Genomic DNA, 14,448 nt, shown 5'->3' on the forward strand with positions numbered 1-14,448 from the left:
CCAGAATAGCAGAGAGAAGTGACTGACATCTAACATATAGCAGAGATAACGAGACGACAGTCATGGGATGCACCAGGTTTGTTTTCTTCCCTTTCCTCCAACATTGAAATTCTTGTTTAGAGAGAAATACACTTATTTAAAACGACAGCATTCCAACCTCTTCGATAAACAGTAAGAAGCCTTACAGATGGTTTCTACATAAAAAGACAAATGTAATGAGTGTTAAGTGGCTGATAAATTATTCAAAGACATCTCAGTAGAGTGACAACAGAGGTAGATGCCTCTCATAGCACCAAATAAACTCCTCATGTTCCCGGGACTTCACATGCATGTAAACAAGGGTGCTCCAGGGACACGGCACCTGCAGACCTTTCTCGCTGCACGCATCTGAGTCTACAGAGGGAACACAAGCACTGCAGGTTTCTCCTCTAAGTGTAGTTGCGTCCAGTCTAGAAACATACGCACTGTGAGTATTGTCTGATGCTATTTAAATAAATAAGTCAGATCAGTGCGGTAAAGCACACCCTCCTCAGAGTGCCTGCACTCAGGGAGATGATGACACAGATGTGACATCATATAAATGAGAGATCTACATAAAATTGTTCTGCAAAACATATTTTATAAATAACATACCAGAAGATTGATGTCTTGAGCGATTCCGGGGAACTGGAAGTTTGGATGGGCTTACTGTGTTGCTTGCCTCTCTCCTGGGGACATGGGGTAGGACTGAGAGGGTGTGAGCCAAGCCTCAGTGGGCTGACATGGCCCCTCTCCTCTCTGACCTGAGACTGAGGTTTGGGGGAGGGCCCAGGGGTGCGGACAAGTTCCACCTTCCTTGAGAAAGCCCAAAGTGTGACCCAGGCTGTGTCCCGGAGAGAAGCTGCCAGTCTCTGGGGCCCTGGAACCTCCACGGGACTAGACAAGTGAGCAGTCCCCATACCCCTCCTGCAGAGCACACTTCAAACTCTGCATCTGGGGACATGATATGGGGACACTTCCTCCTGCTATCTCTGCACCAAACTGCCTATTCACCTACCGGTGCCCCTCGGCTCACAGGGGCGGACTCTGTGGCTGTGCCTTCCCTCATTTCTGCCCCACCAAGGAGTTAAAAAATATTAACAGTGATGTAAGGGGACCTTTCACAGAACAAGGAGGACCAGCAGAATCCTTACAACAGGCGGTTTCTATCCAAAAAAACCGCTAGAGAGGACATGAAAAATAGTTTCATTTCTGTTAACGATGAAGAAACGCAAAGGAATGTCAGTTCCATCCTAACAACAAAAATAGGACTGTTCATCTACAACATCATACTTTTCTTTGAATGAATCAGAAATGTGAAGCCATAGGCCACTAGGGAAACACTTAGTTGTAAAGGGTTCAGAGCCCTGCCAGGCGATATGGGTCGTAGGAACAATTTCATCTCTGGCTCAGGATGCGAGGACAAGGTAGTGGCATAAAAGAGGGGGAATAAATCCCCCAAATGAATAATTCTGACAACTTCTACTCATACTTCCACATGCAGGGGTTTGCAGTGGTCTCCAAGCCAACCATGGTTATACAATATCCCTAAGGCAACGCAGAACTGTCCCAGGTGCTGAAATAACTTACAGGAGTAACCTGCCTCCCCATTCATGATCTTTTCGCAGGCATGGTTTACAAAAACAGACACCATCATGGTCTGAATAAAAACAGTTGGCCTGATACTAGTGGTATACATGAAAGACAGACTGGGTGGAGCTGGGGGCACATCTACTTACAAGAAACATCTCTGAAAGGACTAGACATTCTCACCTACGTCTTTGGAATGTACATGTTTGGCAGATAACAAACAAACAAGCAACTTCATACCTTTAGAGAATTTCCACACTATCGTGGGTACAGGATAACCCTCGGCCGAGCAGTTGAGGATGACTGCCTTGCCATAAATCCCGTCCTGGTCTCGTGGCTGAACCACAAACTTGGGAGGAACTGAAAAGAGATAAATGTCACCAGTAATTCAGACAAGACCAACTTATTAGAGGTATGATTTTAAGAAATCCAAGACTTTAATAAACATTAAAATACAAAGAATGTTTTACATACGTGGAAAATTAGAAAACAGTGTTTGCAATTTGGGATAAACTAGAAAAGCCATTTCATTTCAGGCAGTTTTTCTTATTTATATCCATGAGCTTCTGCAGACAAAGTTATTTTGCACTGGGGGAAACTAGACTCTTGAGTGTGGGAGTTGGACTAAACCAAGAGAATGTGACATTCTGTTTTTGATTTGTGCTTTGGAAGATCTTCAGGAATCCATTGCATGGAAAATAGAATCAGAACCACAATTTAAAGAAGAGGTAGAACACATTTGCTCGTCAACGAGAAATTATCAAGAGTAAGCATTCCTCTTGGCGTGAGCTACTCAAAGCAGTTGTTATCTATTCTCCCTGAAACAGGATAGGAAGGGAGAATGGAAAAAGCATTCCCGACAGGAAATAAAGAACACAGCATGCTCTTCAACTCTCCCCCAAATCTGACGAAGACACACACACCACTATTCCTTCTGGGCCAAAAGGGGGCTATGCAGGCTAGTTGATGTGAGGTACCATGATGGCTTTATAGTGTAGCTATTTGAAAAGCAAGTGAAGAAGCTGCTTATTAGGTGAGTTTTGTGTGGTGCTAAAAAGTCTGTCCTTCTGCAAAACACACACATACACTCCATTGAAAACATGCCTGCCAAGAGAAAGCAAATGCTCTGAGTTAAGGTATTGTGATTTTAAGAGTATTCGGGTCCTCTCTTAAGAAGATACAGATTCTTCTAGAAAAGGTAGCATCTGAAAGGTGCTAGAATCTCAGGATCTTTTCCAGCAGGTCAGTCATTAATTATGGGATGGGCTTTCAATGAGGCAGGATTATGTGAGAGGAAACAGATGATATCATTATATATTAAACACTTAGCAAATAGGGGTGCTCTTCCTCCCTTTTCCATAATTCCTGGAAAGCTAATCCTGACTGCCTTGCAATTTCCAGAATTCTTCATTCTGAAACAAACATGGACCATATATACATGTAGGTAGGTAGGAGTTCCAGCCACCCCATGAAATGGACTGGGAGGAAGATCAGAGCCTAGGTGAGCAGGGGCTTAGAAGCACATTGACATTATATGAGCCGTCGTGAAGATGACTTTGCCATCAAACAGCCAAGGTAGAGAGAGCTCTATCAAGACACAAGAAGCAGCTGTCAATGAAACCCCCTGCTGCGTTTCTGGAAGAGACAATGAAATGAAGGCTAGGAGTACACAGCCAAGGGCCAAATCCCTGGGTTGGATCTCCAAATCTGCTACTTCCATTTGGATGATCTTGTGCAAGTTATCAAATGTCTTTTAACTTTAATTTCCTTATATGTAAATGGGAAATAATGGCATCACTCATCATAAAGGATTCGCCTGGGGATCAAATGAATTAAGTTTATAAATATTCTCAGAACAGCACCTGGACGGTAATAAGTGCTGTAGGAGTGTTGGTTAATTTAGGAAATGCAGGTATGTGTGGCTTTAACACAAAAAACACAGTTCCAGACTCACAAATTAAATAAGTTACACAGTCAATGGATCTCTTCAATATTGCTTAACTAGTAAGCAATTTTACTTCATTTAGATGGTATTCTGAGACAAGTATACTTGATAAAATGTAAATATATTTAAAATAAGGTACTCAGGTGGACTATCTCATGCTGAGAAAATTATTTCTAGGAAAAATACTAGAGAATTTATAGAGCAAAGTTTTCTGATAAAAACAATCCATTAACCTCAAGGATAGATTGCAAATTTTAAGACATCACGCCAGAGTCTTTCTGCCCCAGTGGAAGGCAAATATGCAGTCATCAACATTCTAGTTTCTATTTGGCTCACATTCTGCTAAGAGCAAGGAACCCCTTGTCAAACAGGCAGGTAACTAATCTCTTGTATTTCATCTGGAAGGTCTAATTATAATTGATCCATGACCACTCCCCTTAATTTGGTTCTAATCCAAAGGGATGTCACTTAAAAACTGATCAAAGAGGTTTCCATGGAAAATAACCACTGACATATTGTAAGTGTAAGGTAATTACAGATGGAAATGGCCCATAAAATTGCAAATTATCTTTCATATCCCTCTCTTTCATCTCTTTGTATCAGGTACTGATGATTCTTGGGAAATATATCACATAGCCTCAAATTCTGTGTATTTTCACTGCCATGCCCTAGTCATGACAGGCAGATAGGGTTCATGGTGAAGTGCCACATACCCTCTGCCTATCTGGTTTCAGAACCCCAAGAGCTGGACAGCTCCACACACTTCGCCAGGCTACTATATACCACGACCACGAGTCTCTCTTTGCTGTCTCAGGGCCTTCTCTGAAGTCACAACAGTTACTCACCTCCACTGATGCAGCCCAGAAATGTGAGAGACAACTGCATATCATTGAGGGACAGGAGATGGGATAAATGACCTGCCTCTCCATCCTGCAATCCCATAGGACAATTCTAGGGCATATTCCATGCTTGTGCTTTGCAAACATTAGTAGAAGGCATCAGAATCGCCCAAAGAGCTGATTAAAAGACAAATTGCTGCCCTGACTGGTGTGGCTTAGTTGCTTGGCCATCGCCCCATGCACAGAAGGTTTGTGGATTTGATTTCTGATCAGGGTACCTGAAAAGGTTGTAGGCTCTATCCCAGTAGGTGGTGTGCAGGAGGCAGCTGATTGATGTTTCACTATCACATTGATTTTTCTCTCTCCCTCTCCATTTCCCTCCCTCTAAAAATCAATTTAAAAAATCTTTTAAAAAACATCATAAATTGCTGAACCCCATCCCCAGAAATTCTGACTCAGTAGATCTCAGATCTCACTAGAATCCAAGATTCTGCCTTTCTAATAAGCTCCCAGCTCAAGCTGAGGCTGCTGGTCCAGAATCCACACTTGGAAAACCACTATTCTTCATGATTCCTTGGAGGATTTCCACCCACAACAAATGAGCCTCAGTTGCCCACAGCATCAACCAGCTCATCAAAACAACTTTCATTGACGTTTCCTTCCTTTCTGATCTCACGTTTCCATGTTCTCTCACTCTGGGATGAAGGAACTACATCTCAAGTAAGCGACCCACAGTTAAGTCTGTACCTCAGTCTACTTTCAGAGGAACTCAGCCAGAGACAAGGCTGATAGAGTCACTCATGTGGGTTCCTGAAACAGCCTCCAAACCGGTCTACCTGCCACCAGCTGCCCCACTTGAATCCATTCTCCACACAGTGGCCTAAAGGATCCTTCTAAGACCCAAATTGGATGACTGTACTCCCCTGTTTAAAATCACCAGTGCATTCCCATTGTTCCTTGATACAATTCAGACTCTTACACTAATCTGAAGGCTTTCTATGACTTGGGTCCTTGGTCTCCAGCTTCATCTCTTGATGTTCCCCTCTTCCTGGCTTTGCTCTAGACATTCTAAAATCCTCTCCATTCTCTAGTCCCCACGATCACCCTTGCTGCTGGGTCTTCACACATGTTTCTGCATTTCTTTGTTTAATGAATTATTACTTACATCTCAGATCAAAGCCCACTCAGTCTGGGACACCTTTCCTGATGCTGTGGATGAGATGAAGTGTTTCCACAGCTCCCTGCATTATCCTAGCACAACCTCGATCACACTTGTTTGTACGGCCAGTTCAATTGCCCGCCTCCCACGTCAGGCTGTATACTCTGAGAGAAGACCTTTCCTTTAGCATAGATCATCATGCCCCCAGTATGGAGCACACTGCTAGGGCACCGAGAGCACTCTGCAAATACCTCATGAATGGATAAATGAATAGTTGCTATTATTATTCCAGCTTATAAAACAGGGAAATAGACCTTGTCCAAAGTGTCATGGCTCACTCAGTTAATAGATCAGAGCAACCCCAGCACTCAAGGCCTTTGAGTAGGATGGGCCCAGAAGCACCACTGAGAGAACTGAGCAAAGCACCATGGGGATTCTGGCCACAGAGATACAGAACTGGAGGCGGAGGGAGGCAGAGCCTTCAGGACTGTCTGGGTGCATAATTCCCTGAAGTTGCTGGTTTCCTCTTTTTAAAATTATATTTGCATATTCAAATTACCCAGGGTGCTAGGACTCAAACTTGGCTGCATATTAGAATCAACTTGGGGACTTCACAAATTTCTGAAGCCTAGGTTTGACCTTAAAAGATGATTATTTAACTAGTATGGGCTGCACTCCAGACATTAGGAATTTTTTTAAGCTCTCCATATAATTCAAGTGTGTGACAAAATTTAAGAACCACTTATGATGGTTCTTGGGGTGACTTGGGGGGGGGGATGTGCCAGAGATCTGGGAGATGGGTCTACTCCCAAAGATTATGATGTAATTGGGGATAGTTAGGACTAGAAAATAGTCATCAGTGGTTTCTTAAATCTCCCAGGAGATTCTTTGGTGAAGTCCGATTGACCATGCCCCATATCACCTTGTCCTCGACTGCTTCTCCCATCACTGACCTGATTGGGAAGCACGCTTCCTTTCTCAGGGTTTCATCACTGAACTGGTGACTTAATGCTAATTTCATAGAAGCTTATTAAACATATTTGAAGAACAAACACATGAGCCATTAATCAGACTGTGATCAACTATATTCCGAAATGGCTAGGCTCAGCTTCAGTTCATCTGACCTTTGCCTGGGTCTAAAAGTCTAGTTGCCTTTCTTGCTAAGGATGCAAAGAACACTCATGCCTTATCTAGCATTTCTGTCCTCTGACTTGCATACCTCAGGGCAGGCTATATGGAGGACAGGCGGACTTACTGCTTTGTCCTTCACAAATCACAGAGCACGAATCAATTCTTCTCATAAGAAAACACTTAGGAAACAGACGCCAGGTTGGTCCTCATTTTAATTTATCTTAAAAATGAAAAAAATTCAAGTATCCCAATTCTTATACTCAAAAGTACAAGTTATAAAGAGAAAAATGTGATTTGAATCTTTAGTTTGTATCTAACTGAAGATATATTTTCTTACGCATTCATGGACAATCTTTTTTATAAATACAGAGTTGATTTCTTTGTGAGCCTGTATGCTTCAATTTCTTTTGCTGGCAAATAGAAAAATGCATTGCTGCCCTATCCTGTTTGGCTCAGTGGTTAGAGCATCGGCCAGCAGACTGTAGGGTTCTGGGTTCGATTCTGGCCAAGGGCACGTACCTCAGTTGTAGGCTCAATCCCCGGCCTCTGTTAGGGCTCCTGAGGGAGGCAACCAGTCGATGACACATCAGTGTTTCTCTCTCTCTCTCCTCTCTCTCTGCTTTTCAAATAAGCTCCCAGCTGAAGCTTCTTCTCTTTCTCTTCTCTCTCTCTCTCTCTCTCTCTCTCTCTCTCTCCCCCCTTCCACTCTCTCTGAAAAGCAATGGAAAATTATCCTCAGGTGAGGATTAAAAAAAGAAAGAAAATGCACTGCTTTTCAGTCAGAAAGGAAGAAGCAGTGCCAGGGGACAAGGTCCAAGGACTGAGGAAGGACACAGGCACCTACTACTCAAAAAAGAATCAGCCCAGATCTCCCACTATCCCAAAGATGATGGAAGTCTCCCCTCCGGACAACTACACTGAGAGCCCAGTGGTTGGGGATCTTAAAATGCAAATAATCAACAATATAAATCTTTAAAGTCATACAGTTACTTGGGCGATGTGGATGAACATTGCACCGGCAGTTGACTGCGTACCACTCTTGGAGAACCATAAAATCGCAGAATATCCACGGCTCAGGAGACTTTACAGAACACAAGCAGCTCACTTGATAGATGAGGCGTGTGAACCTTAATGGGAATCTGGCGACTTGAGCAGGGATTTGAAATAAGACCAATGCTTACACTGCAGATGTATGGAGACCCCTGCCGATGTTTTCTACCAGTGAGACTACCCTATCTTTAGTTTTTGCATAAACATCATTATAGTTTGCTTAATTTATGTCGCAATAGCCTCCCCAAATTTAATGCTAAACAGAAGACAGAAACAAAGAAACCCACATTTCTAAAAAACAAAAATATTAAAAGCTACTTTTTTCATTTTTTTAGAAAAACTATATGTGGCTTTGACAAATATTTTTTAAAACCATCAAACTAAATAATATTATAAGAAGCGCTACATAAAATAAATACAATGCAGCAAGAGCTCATGGGCTTTGGTACTCAAGAATCAGTTGGTTGATGGAGGAAAGCCCTATTTCATGAATTAAATCCTGTCTCTCCCATGTCTTCACTCACACATTGCTTTGCTGCTAATATTTTGAAACTTCATATTTTAGGTAGATAAAACCTTAGCTTGGAGTTTAGGGGAATTCATAGTTGGTTTCTATAGTTTCATATTTTTTTAATGGGATGACAGCCAATTCTATGAATTCTAGTTATATTTTCATAGTATTTCAAGCGAACACCGTAATCTGGCGCTTAGATGCCACGCGTCCCCGTCGCTCACTCACCTCTCACGATCAGCTGGCTCTGGTGCTCCACGGCCGCTGCCTCGTTCCGGGCTATGCAGGTGTAATTCCCGTTGTGCATCAGGGACAGGTTGGAAATCCTTAAGGAGCTTGTGAAGTCAATGTTGTCAATGGTCACCCCAAGGCTCGCTGGGATTGGACGGCCATCCTTCTGCCAGGTGATCGTGATGGGTAAGTCCCCTGAGACCACAACGCATGGGATGAAGACCCGCTGTCCAATGGAGAATCTCGGAAACTCAAAAGGTTGGATGAAGGGTGGCACTGAGAGGAAAGGGGGAAAAGTGAGATAGAAAAGGTGATAATGGGCTGTGTAAATAGTCTACACTCTCTTCCCTGTTAACCCTCTTGCATGGCATCACTCATCTTACACTGTTACAACACTCCTACTTATCTCGTCTCTTTGTCTAAACCAGGCACTGAGAATTCAGGCACTGAGAATTCAGGCACTGACAAGGCTCAGTCAGAAGCTGTGCTTGGCAAGCCAAAGGGAGCGAGGGCCTAGTGTAAACTGTCGAGAGTAGACACAAGAACTGCCACATGCCCAGCAGCTGGAGAATGTTTCATGCTGGGCCCTTAACAGTTTGCTTTGTACAGTTAAAGCAAAATCACAATAATTAATTAAGACTCTAAACCCAAAGCTATAGTTAATACGTTATAGGTAAAAAAGATACAGCTAAACTATTAAAAAACATATTTACATAAGAAAACCTATCCAAATAGTTAAAATAAAAGTTTTCATGATGAAAGTAAGAATTTAGTTAGAGGGGAATGTCATTTTCTCCGAATAATGTCAGAATCGGGGTTTGTTATTTGTTGCTTTGCTCCCACATTTTATCAGGAAGCACTTTTAAAAATGCAAATTAAACCTAGAGACCTAGTTGTCAATCACACCACCTTTACCCTCACTACAAATGTTGTCTCCCCTGCTTCAGCCATGAATCACAAGTCTGCTGTACAGATGCTTTAAAAAGTTTTGAAAGTCCCAAGTCTTATATTTTACATGGATAAGATACAAAAATTGGAGGTGAAAATTAAAACAAGTGATTCAAAAAGGTTTCTTAATGACTTTGGTAATGCCAATGGCCTCTTTGAGACACACTGCTTGCTTTATCTGGCTCATTACATCGCCTTCTACGGTCAATTCTCGGAATCTTGCGGATGGTGAAGGCTTGTAGTGTTTCAGGAGCAGAAATTCCCATGCGACTCACGACAGGATTTGCCATAACCTTCCTACACGGAGTACGCACGTATCTGCTGCGTGCCACTTACTACCAGTCTTGTTTATTTCATTCCTATGATGGGAATTCCTTCCTTCAAGACGGTTCGGAGCCAGCAAATGCTGCCAAATGTTCATTTAGCCTCTTCTTTTTAAAAAGCAATGACATATTCTTGTTCCTACTACTGTATAAATTTTATTCTTTCTAAGCCTTTAATTAAGAAGGTGAAGAAAGGCTAATATTTTTCTGTATGTCGTCCTCAAGAATTAATTATCTAGTCTTCCTCATAGCAGGAAACACAACTGTTTCTTTCTCCCAGAGACAGTACCACGTGCTGGAAGAAACACGGGAGGGCTGTTGGGTCATGGTGGGAATTAGCAGTGTCTTCTCCATCCAGTTTCTTTCACTATGATTCTATTCCTTCCTGTGTTACATTTCCACAGTGATAATGAATCGCAATTCATGAGAGTGCTGGGGGAGGGTGCCCGGGGGGACACAGGAGCTGCTCAACAGCATCGGCATTCTCTCTCCTCCTCACTCTCTTTTTGTCCATGGCCCCTAATTCGCTGGGAAAAACCAAATCCATCGCGTGAGTGTGGAGACATACTGAGGCTCTGTTTGTATTGCCTGTGTCATTTCCTCAAGTCCACATGTTGTCACCACTTCAGTGGCAACAGCCCCATGGGCCACCACACAATTCTCAGGTTGACAGCTCTTGGTCCCGATTCCTCAAAGGGCCACCTCAAGCCAAAGTCTCCTAAGTCACAGCGATGGATACTCTACTTTTCCCAGCTCCTTTTCTCCCTTCTGCCTCTCAGCTCCTTTTCCCCACCTTTTAAGGAGTTTTCTTTTTATAACATCTTCCTTGCTTCATGGAGTCTCCAAAAATTGCATCTGCTAACCCTGCCCAGTGCATTGTACTGAAATCCCAAGATGTGTATTTGAGTCTTGAACATGCTGCTGAGCAACTCTGGGCAAGTCTCCTGCTCTTTCCTAGTCTGTTGCTTTGATTATGTTTTATCTACTTTACAGAGTCACTGTGAGTATTAATTAAGGTTACACATATGAAAGTGTTTTGTAAACTATAAAGTTTAATATAAATATAAAAAGAAGGTGACATTTTTATCTAGCAGCCAATTAACTTTCCTGGCAGTGTTGATCCCTAGCAATTAGAACACTCAATTAGTCACTGTTCAAGTTCAATGTGGCACCTAAAATGAGAAAGAAAACACTCTGAAATGTGTTAAACATGACACTGCTTGCTAAACTGAAGTGAAAGAGGGGATTTTGGACTTTCATTTCTCCCACGTGTGTGAAGGCAGCAGAACTATGCTCTGGGTGCTCAGTACATCTCCCAACTGCTTGAGTTCCAGGTTTCAGGCATCATCAATAACCAACACATTATTTATATCAATCTTTGAGTTTTTTCATATTTCCAAGTCATGAAACAAAAACAGCAAAGGGCCATGACTATGATAAAAAAAGACATGACGAATATACAGTTGTTTCCAAATGTCATCTAAATACACATGCATATACACATACACCCCCCTCTATTCAGTGTTAAAGACAAGCCTCCTGGAAACAATATAAAAATTGTTTGGGCTCACATCTGCAGCATTAATGATGCAAACAAATGGGCCCACTTCCAAGGATGTCAACTTTGGAGGCATCATAGTTGCTCTTCTAAAATTATCTTTAAAACAGTATTCAGCCCGGCCGGGAGTAGCTCAGCGGTTGAGCATCGACCTAGGATCCAGGAGATCGCTGTTCGATTCCTAGTCTGGGCACAAGCCTGGGTTGCGGGCTCGATCCCCAGTCGGGGGCATGCAGGAGGCAGCCGATCAATGACTCTCTCATCATTGATGTTTCTCTCTCTCCCTCCCCATCCCTCTCTCTGAAATCAATAAAAATATATTTAAAATAAGTAAATAAAAAATAAAAAAGTATTCACTGTGTAGTTTAACAGGAAAGGTAACTATATGAGTAAATATATTTATGTGAACTGTATCTATATGAATAAAGTAAGAAAGATTGTTTTTCAATCCTGATCCACAGGGAGAGTAAAAGGTCTCAGTCTTCTCCTGTCATTCAGTTGACCCCTTACCTTTCCCCTTATCATAATCCTTATCATAACTGAAAACTGTAAAGATTATTAATTCTTTTAAAAGCTGTGATGGACTACAATTTTGACCACTGGAGTGTGATTTAATTTATACATTTCATTCCAAACTTGAGTGTTCAGAAGTCAATTTGGTTATGCCTTTCTAATGACACCTGAGTAAAGGCTCACATTGTTAACGGTGTGCAATTGTTACTATATATTGAAAGTTAGAGGTCATCTGAAGCAACAAATGCAAGTGCTATATTAAACCAAATTTCTCTCAATATTTTTGCTACGGTTCAATACATGTGAATCTGACCAAAAAAAAAAAAAAAAGCTGCCATATGAGAATTCAGAATTTATTAGTTTCCCCCTGGGAAGTCCTACATAGGCGAAAACAGGCTAAACCCTGCCCCTCCAATTCCCCTGGAAGGGAGGCTATACGGACCACAGGTCTTGTGACGATGCAGTGATAAAGAAAGCAAACAAAACAAAAATTAAAAAAAAAAAGTCCTGCCTGGGTAGCTCAGCTGGTTGGAGCATCATCCCAATATGCCAAGGTTGCGGGTATGATCTCCGGTCAGGGCACATACAAGAAGCGATCAATGAATGCATAGACAAGCAGAGCAACAAATCACTGTATCTCTCGCCCTCTCTCTCATATCAATAGAGAAAAATTTAAAAAAACCATCTAATGTAATCTATCACTCCTCAGTCTTTGTAACTGAGGAATATAACTCTTATTCTAAATATGCAGACTCTTAGATCCCCCCAAAAAAGGATGCCCTAAGCTTCCATATGAGAATTCAGAATTCAGACACCGAGATGCCACTTCCAGCACTGTGGGGTCAGTGGCATTCCTGAGCAGGAAGAGCTGAGCCGCCCTGGTGAGCTGCGTGGGGCAGAGGGGCCCAGCGGTACCTTTGACTGTCACGTGGACGCTCTGGCTGGTGGAGAGTTGTGGCTGAACCAGCACGTTGCACGTGTACTCTCCCTCGTCAACCTCCTTCTGCACGTCGGAGAGCTTCAGAGTGCCATTGTTCTCAAATGCCACCTGGCGGTGGTTGAAAGGAAGCAGATTGGAGTTCTTATACCACTTGATGGAGTAATAGGGATAGCCAATCACGCGACAGTGGATGTACGTGTCCCGTCCCGCTATTGCTGTGATATTTTTCATTGGTCGGATACTTGCGGGCCCTGCAGAGACACAAAGGAACTCTTGAAAACAATTTAAGGGTACATCTGACGTGCAGAAATGGGTACGCTCTGCCTGGAGGTAGAAAGGTAGATCATTTTCGTTAAGGACATCTTTTTCAATTAAACTGCTCTGCATTTGGCATTTTCTCCAAGATGGTTTCATTTCCTTCTGGTTTCATTGCTTTCAAATAAACTGAGTATCAAGTGCTTCTATTGAAATGTTTCGAAGGCTATGACGGAGGCCATGTAACCCGTGAAAAGCAGCTCGTGTGCGCTGACACGCACGCCCTTTCTGTGGAGACACCTGTCATAACCCAAGGTCTCACTGTCTCTAGCTTACGAAGGCGGAGCCTGCGCACGTCCCGCGGTGCATTTAGTTGGACCCCATGTCCCTGAGATGCCGCAGGACAGGAGAGGGGGGAGGAAAGAGCATGCAGAGCATAAACCAGGAAGGACGGGTCAGGTGGGCACGTCGGAGACCTGAACGGAACAAGCTGCCTAAAGGCACCGAGCCGCGCTTCCAGCACTGCGGGCCGGTGCCATCCCCGAGCGGGAGCGGGAGCGGGAGCGGGCGGGGGCTGCCGACTGCGGGGCGCATGCGGAACCTTGCCTCGCTCCCACGGCTCGTGTGTGTTTTTGAGGAGCTGATTTGACAAGCACCTCTTACGTTTATTCGAGCCTGGTACAGGACGACGCCGGCCGAGTTGTTGGCGGTGCAGCGGTAGACTCCGCCGTCCCGGACCTGAGAGCTGGAGATGTTCAGGTAGCTGACCACGTTCCCCTCCGACGTGATCATCTGGCTGATGCGGTGACTGCCCCCCTTGAGAATCGGGTCGTCGTCCAGGGTCCACGTGATCGTAGGCAACGGCGTGCCCTTCACGCTGCACATGAGGGAAACAGGTTCTGCCGGACTCACCACCTTTTCACTGAAGGCAGAAATGATTTTGGGAGTTCCATCTGCAGGAAGACAAATCATGGAAGCAAGTGGCACATCCAGATAATGAAACAACTTCCAAGTGCGTTTATTTAATGATCGGGAGGTAGATGTAGTGCTTATTAACACTACACAAAACTCCGGTTTTCTTGATAAAGCTAGATTCCAACCAGACCTAGACCTCATTTTCAAAATAGGTCAACACAGCATTAGCAAGCTTTAATAAATCACATGTATTTCCTGATCTTCATAAGAAGAATTATGATACAACCCAGATATTCATGATAAACAATGTCCTCTCCCAAGGAGTCTACAATTGAAAACTGGATGTCCCCACCCAGAGGTAAAGCATACGGGAAATCCATGCCCCAAACCCTCACTTCAGCTTCCCCATTCTCCCCAGTTAATCAGGGCCTGCTCACCGGGGAGCTGTTTAGAGGGGTTAGAGAGAGAGAGAGGCTGATGATCTCATCTTCATTTTCTCATAAGAAATCATCTTTTATAGTT

At 43.3% G+C, this 14,448-nt stretch overlaps 1 protein-coding gene across 1 annotated transcript in view; it reads right to left on the minus strand.

Moving 5' to 3' along the window:
* Positions 1-14,448, minus strand: part of DSCAM (DS cell adhesion molecule) — a 300,871-nt gene that overhangs the window by 123,358 nt on the left and 163,065 nt on the right. Inside the window, exons 7-10 of the mRNA XM_087817830.1 lie at positions 13,668-13,964; positions 12,732-13,007; positions 8,472-8,750; positions 1,849-1,968 (exon numbers count right to left, since the gene is read on the minus strand). Of these exons, the coding sequence (XP_087673956.1) occupies positions 1,849-1,968; positions 8,472-8,750; positions 12,732-13,007; positions 13,668-13,964 (972 nt within the window). The remainder of the gene's footprint in view (positions 1-1,848; positions 1,969-8,471; positions 8,751-12,731; positions 13,008-13,667; positions 13,965-14,448) is intronic.

This window comes from Miniopterus natalensis, chromosome 6, assembly GCF_054644295.1.
Source record: "Miniopterus natalensis isolate mMinNat1 chromosome 6, mMinNat1.hap1, whole genome shotgun sequence".
NCBI lineage: Eukaryota > Metazoa > Chordata > Mammalia > Chiroptera > Miniopteridae > Miniopterus > Miniopterus natalensis.